The sequence below is a fragment of the Sceloporus occidentalis genome, unplaced genomic scaffold (genome assembly GCF_023333645.1).
Source record: "Sceloporus occidentalis isolate IW3139 unplaced genomic scaffold, rSceOcc1.0.p SCAF_6, whole genome shotgun sequence".
Lineage (NCBI taxonomy): Eukaryota > Metazoa > Chordata > Lepidosauria > Squamata > Phrynosomatidae > Sceloporus > Sceloporus occidentalis.
The window spans coordinates 118,317,953-118,339,072 of NW_028316986.1; the positions used below are offsets into that span (position 1 = coordinate 118,317,953).

A 21,120-nucleotide genomic window follows, 5' to 3' on the forward strand; every position below is an offset into this window, starting at 1 on the left:
TGGTCCTATACATTTTTTCATATAGAGGTTGATTTATGTTCTTTATTTTCTTGTGATTTATTTAGCTAGGGCTCTGTGTTCCATGCCATCTTGTAGCATGTGTTATGAAGGCACATCTCCGCAGTCTGCAATTAAAAGCCCTGTTTGTGTTGACAGTACCCAGAACCCCTTATTTTTAAGTCCTGCAAACCCCCCCCCCCTTTTTTTTTTTAATTTTGAAATTGTGCTTCTTTGTGACTTCAGACAGATGGATAACAACATTTTAGTTTGTATATAGCCATCACATTTAATACACTTTGAAGGATAAAAAAAATTAATAAAAACTTATGAAGAAAAAAATGTGTTTCAATTGGTCTTTGTCTTCCCCCCATAGGTATATGATGTTGATCGATGGCAAGGATGAAGTGTATATGATTGACAGAGATAACTCTGTGTTTCATGTATCTAATCTGGAATTTCCTTTTCGTAAGGATCCACGTGCACACTTAGAAAATACACTATTGGATGGGGTAAGAGTCTGCGTCTTCAAGCACCATATGCTTCCTTTATTTTTTTGCACCAGTTACTTCAGAATCTGAGATTATTCTTGCAGTAAGGGATGAGCACATAATTTTGATGATATTCTCATTTTAAGGAAGGGAAGTTTATAACATGAGTTCACAAAGATGCCTTCTAGGTTGCCAGTGGTAGCAGTCTGGGTTTGTCAAAGGCAAAATCTGTATGAGAGCCTCTGTCAAATTTCAGCAGAAGACTTGAACGCTCTTTCCCCTGAGTCCTCTGGCATTTGCAGAAGACTTCTGGGAGAGCTGAGTTTTTCCCCTCTCTCAGTCCATGCTGAGAATTTGGGTAAGAAAAGAAGAAATAGTTGTCTCTTGCTGCTGTCTCTTTTTCAGAAACTCCATGGGCATGCACTGAGGACTGGGGCAGGAAGGCTTAGAGGTGACTCAAAACAGTGGCTAGCTTAGCCAGATTTTATGGGCACCATGATTCTAAAACTTTTGCTTTATGAAGCTCTCTACTGGCTGGAATCCTGCTGAGGTTCTCTGTTACTGTAATAGTCCATTATGCTGATGGTTGTGCTTAAATGTTATACAGTAGGCCCTTGGTATATGCGGGGGATCCGTTCCGGACCCCCCCCCCCCCGCACATATCAAAATCTGCATATGCTCAAGTCTCATTGTTCCCAGTGACCTGGTGTTGGAGGCCAAGAGGCCTCTAGGCCACCACCCCGCCCTTCCGCAGCGGCGGCGGCAAGGAGGTCGAGGCTTGGCCTCCAGCACCACCACCTGGCCTCCTCACTGCCACTGCCTCCTTGCCGCTGGCGCCCTCACTTCAGAAGGGCCAGGTGGCGGCCTGAGGCCTCTTGGCCTCCAACACCACCACCCGGCTTTTCTTGTGGCGGCGGCAAGGAAGAGGTTCAGTGGCAGCAGCAAGGAGGAGGTAAGCAGGAAGGGAAGGAACGAGGGAGGGTGGGAGGGAGGGAGGGAAGGAAGGAAGGAAGGAAGGAAGGAAGGAAGGAAGAAGGGAGGGAGAGAGGAGAGGTGAGGTGAGGAGAGGAGAGGAGAGGAGAGGGAAGGGACTTTTGTCCCCAATGGCGATGCGCATGTATGCACGCCCTCATTGGGGACAATATGCGTTTGCCATCCACGGATGCTCAAATCTGCGTATAAGGAGGGCCCACTGTAATAACATTTCCACAGGCTATTTTTCCTCATTTCATTGCTCCCAGTCCTAGGTTCTTTTCTAGACCAGCCTTGAGAACTTTAGAAATTTAATCTGTCTGGTGGCATAAGCACTCCAGAGCTAAACAAAAGTGTAGTTTCTGATTTGCTCCAGGTTGGAAATATCCTGGATTGGCTCAAAGAAGACTGTATGGAGACATGGGTAGAATAGCAAGTAGATGGTTCAAGGAAAATGTTGATGTGAACATAATGAGCTAGCTTGAACATCGCACTGTATTTTTAATGCTCCCAAATTTGAGAGGACTCAAGTGTGCATCACTGGGATCAGACAGAAGGGACCAAAGCCATGTGGAACAGACAAGAGTAGGACCTTATGCATTCACTTATGAATTATGCAAATGGTAGAAAACAAAAGGTCATCTAACCTGATATGCAAAAATGCAAATATCATTGCACTTTCTTATTCTGATATGCTATGTATAAGTGCATACCCCATCTTTTGTACTAGTAGTGTGAACTCATTTTAACATTGTAGACAGAGCTGGATGAAGTTCAGAGCAAGCATTTCAGGTTGATACTTGAGGTTTTATGCTCCTTCCATCATCCCTTTATTTTTTGTCATTACTGAAAAGCACAATGTCATTTGTATACTTAAACACAAACTCTGTTTGAAACAATAGTTTCCACAACCCTGCAGGATAAAACCTCTTTGTGAGGCCTTAGGTTAATCCCCCCTTCCTGCTGTGGTCTTGCTATATTAATAAAAAGGTTTCATGCATAGCTTATGAATAGTGGTCGGCGCTGACAGAGGAAAAACTGAAATTGTCCCTGATCAAGGAGGCCAGCTGCCTTCTTCATGGCATTGTTGGGTCTTTAAGGCTTATTCTCTGTGATGCTTTGCCATTGCACTAGCTCATAGCTTCAAGACATTTGTTCTGCTGATTTATCTCTTGAATATTTCAAGCCAATAGTTCATTTAGTTAATGAGTCACTGTTTACCTTTTAAAATCTGCAATAACCTTCATTTTATGTGATTCTTTACCAATTGCATCTGATGAAGTAGACCGAGTCTGTGAAAGCATATGCTATTCCATTTTGGAAGACCAGGAAGGAAGGGGGTTTGGGATTCATAAGGAATCAACCAAAATTAGAAAGAAAGAAAGAAAGAAGAAATGGCAGTTATATGAAAATGAATTCAAGGCCACAATAGACATTGCAACACTTTTGTGTAAGATTCATTGATAGACCTAAGCTTGCCATTTTTCCTTCTCTGGTTATTTTTGCTCTTTATTATAGGCCTAAACAATTATTTTTGAATGTACTAAACATAAGAACAGCATATTAAATTTAGACTTGAACCAAAACCCATGCTTACCTTTTTACATTACAAAATGATTAGTTGTGAATGTTACGCCCGCTATTCAGGAGTCTACACAGTAAGTCAAGTAGAGTATCCAGTAAAAATCTAATCTTTTTTCAGTTTCCATAGCAACACAACTACAATAACATAAACTCCCAAAGATGCATTTTATTGCTCTCAAGTATTGCCCAAGAGCTCAATAATGCTTCTGGCTTTGGGTTTGCTTATTGATTTCATGCTAATGAAAGCTACAAGGAAGTCTCTTCTATTCTGACCTCAGCATGGAGGGAGATGAATTCCTAGCTGTACCTTTGCCTTGAGATGATAGTGTCCTAGTGTGCTCCTTCAGATTCTCAGCTAGGGTCCTCTTTTCCCCCCCGCCAGTTTCTCCTTCATGAGCCATTCTACAGATATCTTATGAAAGAATACCAACATTTCAGAAAATAGACAAAAAGTGTTGAGCTGTCTCCTTGACTGTATTACTCTTTGATCCCTAAAAGACAGGGCAAGAGCTCAGCGTTGAAAAGAACATGTTCACAAATCACTACGTGTCACTGAACTCCAGAGTCCTCCTCTGTGCAAATGATAGAGTTAGCTTTGTTGATGTCTCCATTTGTCTTCATACTTTTTTGTAGAAATGACATTTCCTCACTCAATAAAAGCCTGTATTTATTTATTTATTTATTTATTTATTTATTTATTTATTTAGAGCACCAATTTGATTTACACCAATTTGATTTAAAGCACAATTTAAAACTACTCAGTAAGACTCACTTTAATCATGTGATACCCGCCCCCAAAAGGACAGTCTTCCTTGCTATAAGCTTAATACATATTTTACACAACTCAGAGTTACCGAACACTCGTTCTTGCTGGTATAGTCTTAATATTTACAACTAGTTGAAGGTTTCATTTTTAGAATAACAACTTTTCAGATTACAGTTATATCAAAAATACTGTTTTGATTATACTATTAGAAATGCACCATAGATAGATGAAATTATTCTGCAGTGAAGTGTCTCTAGTTTAATAGGTTAATCATTCATATTTGGACAGCTTTTCTGCTGTATTTTATTGGAACTTTATTTGAAGGAGAAAAATAACCATTGCCTTAACAATAACATTTTAAATAGTTTAACTAAAACAATAACATTGTAGCTTATGGAAGAGCATGACATTGTGAATGGGTTAATGGAATTTGTTTACCAAATAACTTAAACATTGCATGAATATACATTCTCATGCTACTTAATTAAAAATTAATCCCAATTTCATGATGAATAACATTTGGATCATAATGTATCTTAAATAGAAAACCATCTTTTTTCCTCAACAGACAATCAATTTAAAAAATCTGATTTAAATTTTAAAAATTTGGTTTAAATTTTAACCATCTTTTTAAAAAAAATCATTGATTTTTACAACAGACTATTGGGAAAGAGAATGGCAACCCCTAACAATGTATTTGAATAATTGAGGAGGGAAAAAAATGTAAGAATATATGAGAGAAAAACATAAATGGATAATGGCTAATATTTTGATGTTTGTGTAAGCTAAAGGGAAGGAGATTGGGAAGAAGGGAATAGAAGTAAGAACGGAAGTTCATGGGGGGATGTATGTATGTACAGTTTATAAGAAATGAAATTGTGATGTTAATTTGTATATAATATTGTACATGTGAAAAAGATAAAAACAATTTAAAAAATCATTGATTTTTAAAATTCACTCTGATTTAGAATATTTATGCCTTGCTCTTCAGCCAGAAAGGCTCTCGTAGCAGTTTACAGATTGTTAATTTGTTAGTTCCCTGCCCTCAGGATTACAGTCTAAAAAGACATGACACAAGTGAATGGCAGTGGAGAAGGGGATCATGTCCAGCAGGTAGTGCTGGTTGTTCTCTCCTTCAGAGGCCAGGGTGGTGGCTATTAGAAATGTATCATATGCTCCATCTGCCCTTGGGTCTAGGCATGGTTGAGCTGTGTCTGCCTCTTCTCTCCCTCTGACACCAGGCTGGTAACAGTTAAGATGGAAAACAACTGATAATTTCTATAACAATTTTGAGCAGTTCTACAGTGTGCTTAGACTTGGAGGGCATATCTTGTAGACATGTCCTTGAATATTCAGATATAAATTTTAAACTTCAGGGGAGGAGTGTTGGTTTGACTTGTTACCTGTGTAATAGTGTACTGAATCACAACAGTAGGAGCCTTTTCATTGCCACCAGTGAGTGCTAAGAACAAAGCACCCCAAGAAACCAGTGTATCTACAAAATTTTAAGTTCCATGGTGTGCCATGCATTATTCAGACTTCATTGGTGCAGTACAAGAAATGCAGCATACATTTAATTACCTGTCTATGCTCTATTTCCCTTTCTTCATTTTGCGAACAGGTGCCCTGTTGATTTTGGCTTTTAACCAAAGGTTCCCCTCCCTCTGAAAATCCTTAGAAAGAATGAAAGCATCTTGGGAAGCTGAAACATTGCTAATATTTTTAAAAAAAGATTTTAACTAAAGTTAGTTGACATGAGTTAAGTGTTTAAGACTTTTTTTCTTCTTCTCTTCTTAAGGAAATGATCATTGACAAAGTAAATGGCCAAGTTGTCCCTCGCTACTTGATATATGATATAATAAAATTCAGCGTAAGTATATTATGTTTTGGTTCATTTACTATGAATCATATTGTACTATGTTTTCGTACTATTTTGTACTATGCTGTTTTTGTACAGAGACCTGGCTGGATGAAGCTCTCTCTGTGTGTGTGTGTGTGTGTGTGTGTGTGTGTGTGTGTTTGCCTGTCTGTCTCTCTCCCAGTTTTGTCTACCTGGGTTCTCTGTACAGGAGCAGGCGAGGCCAGGGGAGTGGTGAGGTGGAGTGTGGGAGTTGTGGGATTCCATCTTCCTTACCAGGTGCCTTTCCCCATAGTCTGCTGGGTATGATTCTGTCTGCTTAAAGGTGGGTGACAAAGTAGAAGTTCTGTTGGGGTACTGCCCACCCCACTGCTCAACAGTGTCCCTTCTTGAGCTAGCTGAATTGGTTTTGGTGGCAGTGGTGGAGTCCCCTCAGCTTGTTGTACTGGGGAACCTCAGCATCCATGTGGAGACTGTTTTGCCAGGAGTAACTCAGGACTTCACATCTGCCATGATAACTGTGGGGCTGTCCTAAGTAATATCCAGTGCAACCCATGCTGCAAGACACATTTTGAACCTGGTTTTCTATTCTGGGCAGGATGATGGTGACAAAGGTGTGGAGGAACCTTTTGTAGATTTGTTGTCATGGACTGATTACTCACTGGTATAGTTTAGATTTACTGGGACTCAGAGCCTCCAAAGGAGTGATGGGACCTATCAAGATGGCCTGCCCCAGGAGATGTATGGATCCAGATGAATTCCTGATGGTTCTTGGAGAGTAGTCTGTGGCCTTGGTAGGTGATCCTGTTGCAACCCTGGCTGATTTCTCAAACAGGGAAATTGCCAGGGTTGTAGAGATGATTTCTCCTAAGCGTCTCCTCCCACAAAACGGAGCCAAATGAGCCCCCTGGTTCACTGCAGAGCTGGCGGTGATGAGATGAATGGGATGGAGACTAGAGCAACAATGGCAGAAGACTCGGAGCGAGTCTGACTGAACATGGGCTACAGCTAGGGTTGCCATAATTGTCCACTTTTACCAGGGACAAAAAGTGGAACAAATTCAAGACCAAACTGTAGGGCAACTGCAGGACAAAACTCAGCCCAAAATGTAGGACATTGAAGAAAAATGGTGGACCTTAAATGTCCTACATTTTGAGCTGAGTTTTGTCCTGCAGTTGCCCTACAGTTTGGTCTTGAATTTGTCCTACATTTTGTCCCTGGTAAAAGTGGACAATTATGGCAGCCCTAGCTACAGCTCATTGGAAGGCCTGTGTTGGGCTAATGTTGGCCCACAAGAAGAAGAAAAAGATCACTCAATAGCTTAGTCTTAGAATTTGCAAGACGTTTTGCAGACAAAACCACTCAGACCTTCTTTGACTTGGACACTATAATTGGGAGAGATCCAGTGGATGTAATCTTGGCCCCTGCTTGTCCTGTATTATTAGATACATTTCAGTTTGTGCAGCCTGACGATGTGGACAGAATTTTTGGAGAAGTGAGGGCCACCACATGGATCCTTATCCTCCCTGGCTCCTGAAAGCAGCTAGAGTGGGATTGGCAGACTGGGTAATGGGAGTAGTGAATGCCTCACTGCAGCAAGGGAGGTTTCCTTCCTGTCTAAAGGAGGTTGTGAGGAGGCCATTACTAAAAAAGGCTCCCCTGGATCCCACCATTTTGAATAATTATTGGTCAGTCTCTACTATTTCATTCTTAGTCAGGGTTCTGGAATGAGTGGTGGCCTTCCAGCTCCAAGAGTTTCTGGGTGAAATTATCCAGATCGATTTCAGTCTGGCTTCAGGCCTGCCTATAGGACAGAGACAACTTTGGTCACCTTGGTGGATGGCCTACGCATGGAACCGGACAGAGGGAGTGTGTCCCTGTTGGTCTTGCTGGACCTCTAGGCAGCTTTCAATACCATTTACTGTGATATTCTTCTGGGCCCCCTCTTTGAGATGGAACTTGGGTAATTCTGGTCTTCTGGCAGGCCTTTCCAGACTAGGTCCACCTCTATTTTCCTGCCTCCTCTATTTTCCTGCCTCCACCCCCTTCACTTCTCTCCACTTTTCTCCATCCCCTTTTCCATCCTATCTGGACTCCTGCTATACAGTTCTTTTTTACAATTCTTCTATTGATTTTAACTGTGATTCTATACTGTTGTTTTAATATCTCTTTGGTTTAATCTCTTTTTAGTATTACTGTGTTTTTATGCTATGGGGAGGGATAGGGGTTTCTTATAATTTTAACTGTATCTTGTTATATTGTTGTAATCCGCTTGGATTTCAAGTGATTAAGCGGAATATAAATTATTTATTTATTTATTTATTTATTTATTTATTTATTGGAGGGGCAAATGCAGAGGGTAGTGTTGGGGGACTTCTGTTTGATGCCCTGACGATTGGCCTGTGGAGCCCACAGGGTTCTGCTTTGTTACCCATGTTATTTAACATCTGCATGAAACTGCTGGGAGAGGTCATCCAGAGTTTTGGGGGGCTGTGTCACCGGTATGCTGATGACATCCAAATCTGTCTCCTTTGCACCCAACTCCAGGAAAGCTGTCTCTGTACTGAACCAATTTCTGTTGTTAATAATGGACTGGATGAGGGTAAACAAACTGAAACTTAATACAGACAAGACAGAAGTGCTCCTGGTCTGTTGAAAGGCAGATCAAGGAACTAGGACTTAACCTGTGTTGGATGGCATCACATTGCACTCCCCCTGAAGATGCAGGTTCGCAATTTGGGAGTACTGCTGGAATGAGCTCTGAGCCTGAATGCCTAGTTTTCAGCAGTGCATTGATTAGGAGTGAATTTGCACAGCTAAAACTAGTGCATCAGCTGTGACTGTTCCTTGAGATGTCAGATCTGACTATGGTAATACATGCATTGATTGTATCCTGTTTGCACTGCTGTGACATACTCTGCGTAGAGCTGCCTTTGGAAACTGTTCAGAAACTTCAGTATGTGGCAGCCACAGTGGTAACTGGGACCAGTTACAGGGAGCATCTAATTCCCTTGTTGAAACAGCTTCACTGGCTACTGGTTCGTTTCTGGGCAGAATTCCAAGTGCTGGCCACTTACAAACCCCTATATGGCTTAGGATCAGACTATCTGAAAGACTGTATCTCTCCATACCACACTGCAAGGTTCCTAAGATCTACAGGGGAAGGCTTTCTCTCAGTTCTGTCATCATCACAGGCTTGCTTGGTGAGGAGATGAGGGCCTAGGATATATAAACCAAATGACATTTAAATTAAGTAATTAAATAAATACTATGAAACCAGTATTAATCATGATCATAAATCCTTGCTGCTGGACAGCAAAGGATATATGAGAAAACGTACTTATCAATTGACACAGGAATATAAAATGAGTTTCCATATTATTCATTGTAGATTTTAATTGTAATTTGTTAAGGTTGAACTCCACTGGATTCTCCTTAGTCTACTTAGATCTAGTTTAAGTTTTCTGATTTTTCTTACAAATTTCTTATCCAAACGTGTGAGGAGACATGTAGGGAGGTCTGGTGGGGAGGATTTGCAAGTGACAGTAAAGGACTTGATTTTTAAAGGACTTGATGCTTGAATGGAATGCTCATTGAGAAAGGAAGTTTCTGTTAGTTTCTTGAACCAAGAAGTGTTGGGATCTCCATCCAGGTTTCAGTGGATAACAACTGCTGAACATCCAACTCATAGGGTGATGCAAGAATTTACCAGTAAAAATAATCTAATAACAAATTTCACTGATTTAATTATACTGATGTGATCATAAAAACATTAGTAGCTGAAATATTAGCAGGATTTTTGTGGTTCCTCAATTTAAGATTAAGTCACTTTGATACTACAGTTAGTAAGGCAGTGTTAGCTAATACAATCAAGCTGGAGTTTATTTTAGAAACAATGAGGCATAATGCATTTAGTTTGTAGCCTTGCAGACATATATTAGTGGTTGGGTATGCCTATGTAATTCTCTGCTTTCTTAAAATAATTACACATAACCTCCCACCTTCCCAATTAGCAAGTGAATTTCTTCCAAGTGTTAACAGGAGAGCTTTCTTTACTGAATTTCCTCCAGCTATGGAGCTGTCAAAGTTGTAGGAATTGTGCTAGGAAGAAAAAGCAACCTGTCTTGGAATAATTTACTAGATGGAATGAAAAACTGCAAGTTTATATTAATGTTGGTTAAGATAATACACTACACATACTTGTATAGCAAAGTTCCATCAAAGTATGACACATCTAGGAAGGGTACAAACTATTATGTGAACCCACTATCAGTCTGTGATTTCTGATCCTGATTTGTTACAAACCTGATAATTATAGTTACAGTATATGGTTTAGGACCAAATGGCAAATTGTGCTTAATTTACCCGCAGAGCCTCCCAGTAGTATGCTGAGGATGAAAGGGAAATTGGGTGGTATGAGGACTAAATGGGACAGGAGCAAGTCTTGTATATATCTTGCCTTGGTAAATCACAATATATACCTCCAAACCTGGCCCATGTGTTGCCCTTAATTTATGTTTCTATCATTTGGACAGATTTCAGTTATATTATTTCTAGTGGAGTCATTCAACAAAATATTTTTTAACTAATGGACTATTTGCTTCTTAGTTGAGAAGGAATTTTATATGTGCCACCTAATATACTTAAAACAAAGCAGAATGTTCCAAAAGTTTAATGAGTTGCTTGTTTTAGGAAGGAAGGAAGACCTATGTTGACAGGATAAACTTCAGTAATCAGGAAGCCATATTAGCCTTGGTTGTGACTAGTGATGTTTGAAGTCAAGTGACTTTAGGTTGTTTTAAATACAATAGGGTTCTGTAAAGGGAATTTACTGAGCAACAATGTGCTTTCAGTTCAAGGACAGTTCCAGACAACACGTTATCAGCATGAGCAGAAGCAAGGCTTTATCTGAAAAAGGCCATTAACAGTAGCCAAGCTTGCAAAGATTAAAAAAAGTCAACAAATTGTCTTTATGCTAATTATAGAAGTTTAATTACAAAAATAGTTTAGTTGAAATGTTTGTCTTGGCAAGGCGATTCATTTTTTAAAGTCAGAATTATGAGGTATTTAATGGTGACAATCAGTGGGATGTGGCAACTTGTTAAATGAAGAGTTGGAATTTTGCAGTTGGGGTCTTTCAGGTGGACACCATCAGGTATGATATTGAGGTGGTGCAGCCAGCAGTGTGAGGAATCTTATTGATCCTGAAAGGCTTGAACAGACAGTCCCCATAGCCTTACAAAATAGCATTCGTGGGAATGTTCATATGTTTCCTTGGTTTATTTATTGATTATATTTATATCTCACTCTTCAGACTGCATATCACAAAATGGAACATAGCAAATAAAATTCACTGTGAAATAGTCTGTTTTACAGGCAATTCTAAAATCCAGTTTTAGTGCATGAGCTGCAGCAGACTTTGGGAAAACATAGTCTATCCTCTTCTGGCACAGCTAGGAGAAGGAAATTGGAAGGATCTATTTCTGATGAGGCCCTACAGATGGTTTGAATTACATCTCCCATCAATCCTAGCCAGTCTGGCTGTTACTCAGAGTTTATGGCAGTTGCGGTCCAATGCACCCCATGCCAGAAAAGACCCTCTATACTTTACACTGGACAAACAGGACTGTTTCTACACACGAAGATACATAGATACAAATCAGACATAGCTAATACTGCAAAACCAGTTGCAGAACACTTTAACTTCCCTACACAATACAGTAAGGAAGTTAAAGGTCACAAGGTTCCTTGAACAAGGAAATTACAAAAAAAAACTAGAAAGAGAAATCCCTGAACTGAGTGATATCCACAAATAATCCATTAGGAGAGGTATGAACAAACATAATGGCTTCATGGCACACTACATATATTAACACAAGAGTCCTTCCTACTGCACCTGTAACAAAGGAATCTTCTTTGAGAAGGTTTTGAACTCAAGGGAATGGACTTTTGGTAAACAGGTTTATTGCTTTCACACAGCCACACTAATTGACCATTGTGCAGATTTGAAAGACCTGTATCATTTTATGCAGACCTTTGAAGCTTTAGGGCAAGGGCCATGACTTGCATCTTTTTGGATTCTATTACATTCCCTCCCACTTCCACAACTGTGTAAATATGGCAGGGTGACAAGATGTTCTAATCACAAAGATGCACAAGGTACCGCAAAATGCAGGACATTAAAGAGAAAAGTAGGACATTACCAAATAAAAACTTTAAGAAGCTCATATAAATGTAAATTTATGCTTCTTAGTCATGCTCAGAATGGAGGACATTTTTAAATTCCTCTGAGAAAGAAGGTTGAAATGTTGAAGGTTGACATATCCTGGAAAAGGAGGATGTCTGGTCATCCTGAAATATATCCTGAGGCCTGGATAACCCTCTGTACTGCATCTGAAGAAATGGCTTTATGCCCATGAAAACTCATGCTAAAATAAAAACCAGTTAGTCTTAAAGATGCTGATACATTCCTTTCTCCCTTTCCCCTCTTCCTTTTTATAGTCACGTCTGAAGGTTACCTGTTAAATTGTCTGAACAAGAAAATTTTCTATGTAGAAAGATTTGTAGCACCCTTCAGACTTACTGAAATTGGCAGCATGAGCTTTTGTAGACTTAAGTCTACTTCCTCAGATGTGTTTTGATAGAGTGCACCTTTAACCAAAATATGATGATGAAATTTGATGAAATTAATGATGAAATTTGATGAAATGCATCTGAGGAAGTAGACTGAAGTCTACGAAAGCTCATGCTGTCAATTTCTTTTTTCTCCAGTTAGTTTCAAAGGTGCTACAAGATCTCTCTACATACTGACTCTACAGACTAACACAGCTATATCCAATTTCTACCAAGAAGATTTTGTTTTGAGAAGCTTTTGTTTTGCTTGCTGTGGTTTGTACTGAAAAGCCAGGAATGTTGATCTGGAGTTTAGGAGTTATGTACAAAATGGACTACCGCCACAGGCAGGGATAATCAATTAGTGAAAATATCAAGTGGAGCCTGGCCTCATACTCACTGACCACGAGATGGGACAAAGAAATGGAATGATCCCTGTTCTTCATAGAGCGGATTACATGAATTAGTGTTCTTGTAAGAACAGAAGGGGAAAAAGTATCTTCCTGCAGCTGCTCATTCTGTGGCCCCCCTTAGAGAGCCAAATGGATCTTCCAGTAATGTTCTTGCTGGAAGGAAGTGGATGCAGCCTTCTAGTGACTTAGTAGGCCTGAGTAGCCTTTTCCTTTGTACAATGGTGATAGGAGGGTTAATTTTTTTATTTGAAAATAAAACTTTCATATATCCTCCTGCAAGAGAGTTTTTGCTATCAGTATGTTATTTTGTTCTCTATAAAGGAAGGAAGCCACACACATCAAAGCTAGAGAAATCCAGAGGATTAGAGGAGGGGAGAACTACTATTTTGTGAGAGTTTGTAAATGTGTCAAGACAGGAAGTAAAGTGTAAAGCTTAAATTGAGGAAATATATTTTTTCTCAGACATGTTCTGGCTTCATGCAAATTGGATGATTTAGATATTAAATGACGAGAAGAAATGTAATTGCTTGTGCTTTACAGGAGGTCAGACAAGTTAATCTGATGCATTCTGGCCTTTAAAATCAAAGTCTGATTTGATAATTTAGTCACTCTGTGATGAATTAATTTACCTATTTCCTATCCATATTCATTTCTACAATAGGCTTTTTAGAAGATTCACTTGCTTCCTTCATTCTGAAATGAAGACACTGTTGGAAAAAGGAGCATGTGGGAAGGAATTAAAGATATCTCTTAAACTGAATTCTGCCATTTGTCAATTTTCTGCAGTTTCTAACAGGCAATAACTCATTAAGACTTCATGCAGAGATTTTCTATCTTGCGACTTGAGAGTATGCAGTGGGTTTGAATCTGAGACCTTATACATATGATGAACATGGCCAAACACATCTTAACTTTCATTCCTTCCCTGGAAAAGTTTCAGTTTGGACTCAATTGTAACTCGTATATAAGAGAATTCTTGTGGGATTTTTCCAGGACATATACAAGATCTTTAGCACAATTGTTCCCATTATGGAAACTAACTGCTTCTAGCTTTATCTTTAGTCAGTTAAAATTTTTTTGTATTGAAAAGTTTGCTCAAGTGCTTTCCTTTCATAATGGAAGTATATCAGAGTGTGTATGCTTGTGCACTCACTATATGTCTGGTTTTGTGTGTGTGAGAACGTTCTTTGGCATGGGAATGGGGTACAAAACTAGAGTAGCAGGGACTACTTAGTAGGAACTATTTATTTGTAGGGTTTTTTGATGGAAAAGTAAAATGTTAGATAATCAAATTATAGGCATGCTGACTGGGTTGTTGGTTATTTGTTTTGGACAACATCCAATCACCACTAGCATTTCCATTAACTACCATTGAAAGTCATTAGTTTGTCATGGACAGATTTCTTTGTTTACAGTGAACATCTGTACAGTCCTTTGGATGCATGCAACTAGTCATAGGGTTCTTTAGATGTGAGCCCATAGAAGAATGTTCATAGAAAAATAAATTATTTCAATACAAGATTTAAAAAAAAATTTTTTTTTGGTGAGTGAGTTTATTCTAATCTGAACGGTTTTTGCTGGAATACAAGACCTAGAGAACAGCACTTTGCTTTGACAAAATCAGAGTAAAAAGGTCTGGTAATGCTATTGTGCTTTCAGGAATTATCAAATCACAGTAAGTGCACAACTGTACAACATAAAGTACATATATTTTTACTTTATTCCTTGGTGAATGTTGGCCCTATTCATGAGATGTTTCAGCTATCTAGAATGTTTTAATTAACATTTTTTTAAAAAAACCCAAGTCTTTGCTTAAATTGTCCCTAGCTTCCCATTATACATGTATGTAATTTGTCTGGCCTTGTCTTTCTTCAAAATGTGCTCTGATTGTGAGAATAATAATGTAAAACTATTGTGTGGAAAGATTTTCCAAGGACTCTGTCAGGAGGCAGGTTTAAATAATAGTTAATATCTTCCTTTGCTGATGGAGCAGGGGAAGGGATAAACTGAAACCTTGTGTTACTGTTTTGAGCATCCTAAAAGAAATACAGCGGGCCCTTGTTGTCTGCTGGGACAACATCCCCATGGATGCTCAAGTCCCAATCAATATAATGGCATAGAAAATGGTATCCCTTATATAAAATGGCAAAACCAGTTTTTTTCTTTCTGGAATTTATATAATTTAAAAGTATTTTCAAGCCGTGGATGCTTGAATCCATGGATAAAAAAATCTGTGGATAAGGAGGGCTGACTGTATAATGAGTGGAAATGCCTGTTGAGATCACCTATGTCAGGGGTCGGCAACCCCCGGCCCGCGGGTCGTATGTGGCCCGCGGAGGCGGCAGGACCGGCCCCAGCCCGGTCATGCTGCTGCCACCGCTGCCAAAGCCTCCTCCTCCTCCTCCTCCTCCTGGGCAGCGTGCGGGGCTAGGACGGAGGAGCACGTCCCCTTTGGCCAGCCAGCCATTGGCCAGCTGGCCAAAGGGGACAGGCTCCTCTTGAGCGCGCCGGTTGGGAGGAGGAGGAGGAGGAGGAGGAGGAGGAGGAGGACTTCCGCAGGCTCCTTCTCGGCCCATGTGGCCCCAGGCCTCTCCCTATGGAGGGAGGCCTGGGGCTGCAAGGGACGAAATGGAGCCAGCGGAAGTAGCCTGTCGCCTCTGCGGGCTCCCCCCAGGGTCCTTGTGGCCCCAGGCCTCTCCCTCCGCGGGCTCCCCCCAGGGCCCTTGTGGCCCCAGGCCTCTCCCTACGGAGGGAGGCCTGGGGCCGCATGGGCCGCGAAGGGGCCCGTGGAAGCGGCCTGCTGCCTCCTGGGCTCCTCCACGGCCCTTGGAGCCCTTTCAGCCGAAGGGAAGAGCCGAAGGGAAGGGCCTGGGACGGGTGCCCAAGCCCTTCCCTTTGGCCTCCCTCCCCTTCGGCTGAAAGGGCCCCTTGGAGCCCTTTTGGCTGAAGGGAAGGGCCTGGGACGGGTGCCCAAGCCCTTCCCTTCAGCCTCCCTCCCCTTCGGCTGAAAGGGCCCCTTGGAGCCCATTCGGCTGAAGGAAGGGACCGAGGAGGAGAGGGCGGGCACACGCCTCCTCCTCCCCGCGGGGCTTCGGTGGAAGCTCCACCCCCTGTGTGCGGTCCTGCCCCCGGAGGGTGGAAGCTCCACCACCCCCAGCTTCGGCCCCCCAGTTGTCTTGAGGGACAGCAACCCGGCCCCCGGCTCAAAAAGGTTGCCTACCCCTGACCTATGTGCTTACAGAGTTTGATCCTTTTATTCCCCCCCCCCTTCAAATTTCAGTTTTGGAGAGGGCTGCCCTCCTGCTGTGCTGTAGTCCAAGGTTGTCTTTCTCTCTGTCTATATCTGAAATAGTTTTAGCATGAACACAAAGCAGTCAACTTTAGAAAATCTTGAAATCTTTTGGATTAGAGCTCCCATCATCTCCCCAGCAGTCAAAATCGTGAATATACCTTGCAGCGGGGCAGCAGGTGATCAGAAAAAACGTCTGAGCAGTGTTGATATTGACAGGGAGTTGATCCAGCATAGCAGGGTGTTGAGCTAATAGAGACAGAGTTTTGGATTTTAGAAAAATGGAGAACTGCCTATGAAGACTGTTATATTCACATACTGTGATTAATAAATCTGTGTCTGTTGTTGTTTTAAGCCTGTCTTTGACTGTCTGTCAAGCCTGAAGTGGAGTCAGGTCACAAGTACCAATACGGGCCACAGGTCCATGTTTCATAACTCTGAAACCCAAGTATCCAATTCTGGAAGGATTTAAAAGGGGAACAAGGGCAGGGGGGCGGGATCCTAAGGGTATGTTAGTACACCCTGCATATGTGCATACCCCACTTTGTATTTCAGGTCTCCATATTTTCATAGTTGGAGCCAGCATGTTCCTGAAAGGTCACAGTGACCTTTGGAACACCAGGTGGTTTTCCCATGAAAAAGGAGCAAAGACCTCAGAACACGTGTAAGACCCACATAATGCCACAGTCAAAGCTAAATGGGCGTGACTACTTTCTCATCTTGGACCCCTTTGCATTTCCTCTTACACCAAGAGACAAAGGAGGTCTAATTGAACCAAAGCAATAAGCCATCTCTTTCTGCCTACCACCTGCTGTGCTCCCAACCAATTTCCCTGTCCATCCACCCTGGGGTTGTCCTCATCCAGTCATAGTTTTTGTTACCCTAAAATTAAAGCCACCAACCAGTCCAGAATCCCATTGTTGATTCCTGGGAAAGACATCAAATCTTTTTTACATTACTGGGGATCATCAAGCACATCAAATCTAGCCCTGGGTGTGCAGAGAACGTCTTCTTTGCTCCCTGTGTTTCTCTTATACCCCAGTCTGAGCCACTTCCGTTTTCCATGGTCTATTCTTTGGACAGGTAATTATCACTCCTCTGCACCCCCTCAAACTCTGCTATCCAATTTCCATATTACCATTTGAGTTAGTTTTGAATGTTGTGGTCTGTTTGAATTACTGTCATGTTCTTAATTGCACGCTTCCATGTTTCTTGATAAAACCTTCTTAATTCACCCAAACTTGGAGTCCTCCTGAGTGTGTACTGGTATACAAAGGTGCTGATGGTCTTAAAGTTACCCAGCCACTTGCAAGCTTAAGCTAATTCCCCCAACATTTAAAGTCAAGCTGGGGGACCCCCCAGTTCCCCCACCTTTCTTTAGGTAATAAGTTGGAATTGTGGGGCCAGTCTGGGGAAAGGGATCTGTCATAATATCCTATACTAAAGAGAGCTGCAAATTGCTGTACCTTCTGCTTCCTACAGAAATGTATCTTTGTTTTTGCTACCTTATTTTGGTTTATTTATTACTTTATTTATTTCAAAACCAAAAATTTTGAAATAAATAATACCCTATTTGGATGGAAACAGTAACAAGCTTAAGGTCTGGGCTGATAGCCTATTTGGAGATACAGTTTAGCTTAGAATTGAAAATATTGAACATTTCAATAAATTATTATTATTATTATTATTATTATTATTACTATTATTATTACAAGCAAAGAAAGCCTCCTATATGTTCTTCTTTTGAAGATGACATGAAGATTGCACTTAGAATTCTCTGCTGGAGTGTTCTAGTTCACTCCCCTGAACTACAATTCCCAAGACACCCAGAGTGTCTCCTCATTACAAAATTAAGCTAATTAAATGCTTAATCCCTCTCTTTCCAGGATAACTCAGGAAACTTTCTGGGTTCCTGACCAAATTTCAGATGCCAGGATTCCTTAGGATAGTCAAGACAATTAAAAGTGGTATGAAACTGATTTAACCATGTAGTGCAAATACATCTATAATCTCTCTCTTTTTAAAAAGTCCTATCTGGGCCAGGGGTAGGCAACCTTTTTGAGCCGGGGGCCGGGTTGCTGTCCCTCAGGCGACTGGGGGGGCTGAAGCCAGGGGGTGGAGCTTCCACCTTCTGGGGGCGGGGCTGCGTGTCGGGGGCGGAGCTTCCACCCTCCAGGAGCGGAGCTTCCACCCTCCAGGGGCCAGGCCTCCTCCTCTTTGCCAGCAAAGGCAACCAGCCTCCAAGAGGCCTCCCTGCCGCCGCCGGCAACTGGCCTCCCAGAGGCCCCCTGCCCCCGCTGGAGCCCTTTTGGAGGCCCCCGGCGATGGCAGCGGGCCTCCCGGAGCCCTGTTCGAGGGCTCCAGTGGCCGCAGTGGGCCTCCTAGAGGCTGCCGCCAGTGGCGGCGAAGTCTCGCGTGACATTGCCTCTAGGCCGCCGCCATTTCCCCCCACCAAAATGGCGGCACCCGGAGCGGCGAAAAGCTGCAATCGGCGGCGGCGGCAGCGGCAGCCAGGGGCCGGCCAAAAGGCCTCCACAGGCCGCATCCAGCCTGTGGGCCGGAGGTTGCCGAGCCCTGATCTGGGGCAATATGACCACTGTACTTTCTCCTCTGCAGCCCCCACTGTTCATTCAGTCTTTTCTTTGCCTCACTACACATATGCAACAGACTCTTATTCTCTCTTTCAACCCACACATATGCACTTGGATTACACTGATGGCAAGACTTTCATTCTTCCAGTAGTGAGGTAGGCCAGTAGTTTAAATAGCCTGGACTTCTGATGCCCCACCTGAATCCATCTGCAAGCATTTGAACCAAATATCAGGGTTGCTACTTTTGAAGAGCCTGGGGTCTGCAAAGCTAGTGACTCACTGTCTTCCAGTGTAGACTAAACATTTTAATGTGTTAATTGTAAATACAATTAATCCATTTTATAAACAAAATAACCTTGAGAAGAACATCCTCATAGTGCCCTTTTAGTGTGTATGCCAAGTTTTGGAGGTTTAGGTTTCATGGTCTTGGCACTATGGCAGAAGTAGACATATGGGCACACACACAGGAGGAGTGCCTTACAGGTTTGTTAGTTGCCACTAAAATTATTTTAACTGGACTTGGGAAAATGGATATCCCATCCTCTGTTGTCAGATGCCTGAGACAAACTTTGACAGCCAAAATTAAATATTACTATTCAAATATTACTGTGACTTTCTGATGTAACTTGTTTTAAAATCTTTATAATAGTAGCCCAGAAGTTGTGTGAGACAAAAGTATGGCATTAGGAGGATTCTCTGTTGTAAAAGTGGAGGTATTAGTAAATTTGTGCTGAAGGTTTTTAGTTTTTTTAAAAAAATATTTTAAAAAACAATCATTTTACCACACATTGCAGAATTACAAGCATTGGGTTTCTAGATACTGAAAGTTACTATGGAATAAAGGTAATGTTGCAGTGCAGACGGAATTTTCTTCCACTGTCCCTGCATCTCTCTGTGGTGTCCAAAATTGACTCTGAAGGAATTTATGGCCTGTATAACTGTTTCTAGCTTTATCTTTAGTATAACTTCACATTTTATATTGCCCTATGTATTGGAAAGCCAGCATGGTGTTGTGGTTTGAGCACTGAACTGCAGCTCACGAGACTAGGGTTTGAATCCCTGCTCAGGCACAGAAACCCACTGGATGACTTTCGGCAAGTCACTCCCTCGGCCACAGAGGAAGACAATGGCAAACCTCCTCTGAACAAATCTTGCCAGAAAAGTCCTATAATAGATTTGCCTTAAGGTCACCATACATTGGAAACGACCTGAAGGCACACAACAACAATGTATTTGGAGCTCCATTTTAAATTTTTGGATTACAGTTTTTAAAAAATAGGACTATATTAAAAAACAACCCAAGAAAAATATATCTGTTGTCCCATTTGGGGTGTGTGTGTGTGTGTGTGTGTGTGTGTGAGTGAATGCATGCATGCATGTGTGCGAGAGACAGATGACCTACAAGGTTGCTTTCTTTGCACTAGTTTCTGCAAAGGCAAAAGTACAAGTAGATAGCTTTAAATTGTCATATGCATTCAAGTATAAAATGTTATGTAGAATGTGACCCTTCTGTACCATTGTTGTGTGAATACTCTGTCGCAGTTATCATAGTGTTGCTCAAATTCTCTGAGTTCTTCCCTCCCAAAGTCGTGATAACATTGTAGCATAAGTGTAGAGGCTCCCTTTGTTTTGTCCCCCCCCCCCCCCAAATTTCACTGAGATTATAGCAATACGGTACAATCACTTAGTTGTAACAAAACAACTAATAGTTATTCTGCTGACTCATGCATTATTTATGAAGGTACTGTGCCTTTGCATCCTATTTAAAAATGCTCTTAATTGGATTATAATAATTTTTTAAAATAGGTTAAATTGAGCCCAAATGTAAATCGGTTTCTGCTTTGCAGTTACATAATTATATGGATTGAATATTTCATTGGACACATTTTAATACAATTTTCTGTTTAATAAGTACATTTTCTTACCATGTAATATTTATGAAATTCACAAATTACGTTTATCATGTCCTATGACTTGTAGACCATAATACTGGAGGCTTGGTGAACTGATCATAACTTGTGAGAACAAATGCAAGATTTCTTTGCTTTCTCTCCTGGACATCTCGTTGGGCTAAGATGCAGCCTTAGTCTGGACAGGCAATCTTTTTTTAAATTAACATTTAAAGACTATAATATAAAAAAAGCAAATAGAAAAGCTATAATTCACAAGAACGTTTCTTTTTCTAAAGCAGGTAATGGATTTTTCCTTGACAACTTTGTTTGTTGAATAATAAAAAATAAAGAATAAGACCTCTTTGTGGTTGCCAGTGTATGTTCTCTGTACAGTCTACTGTATGAAAGATTATACACACCTGATGTGTATAATGAGATTATATTTCTGAAATGTGGTAGAGAGCTACCTCTAGAGTCTTTGACTCCATAAGGATGCTTTTGGTTTCCTGTAATATTGATCTCTGCCTTTACTAATTGTTTTCCAAAACAATGCCACAAGAGTAATTTCTGAGCTGCTGCATGGAGCAGATTATCTTTTAGACCTTTACAATACTTGAAATTTAAACCAAGAACAAACTAATAAAGCAACTCCAAG

General features: G+C 41.2%; 1 protein-coding gene across 4 annotated transcripts in view; it reads left to right on the forward strand.

Annotated features, from left to right (window-relative positions):
* Nucleotides 1–21,120, forward strand: part of RNGTT (RNA guanylyltransferase and 5'-phosphatase) — a 200,984-nt gene that overhangs the window by 62,827 nt on the left and 117,037 nt on the right. For all 4 annotated transcript variants that reach the window (XM_089530762.1, XM_089530763.1, XM_089530764.1 and 1 more), the window contains exons 9-10: nucleotides 374–509; nucleotides 5,609–5,680. In XM_089530762.1, coding sequence (XP_089386888.1) covers nucleotides 374–509; nucleotides 5,609–5,680 — 208 coding nt within the window. The remainder of the gene's footprint in view (nucleotides 1–373; nucleotides 510–5,608; nucleotides 5,681–21,120) is intronic.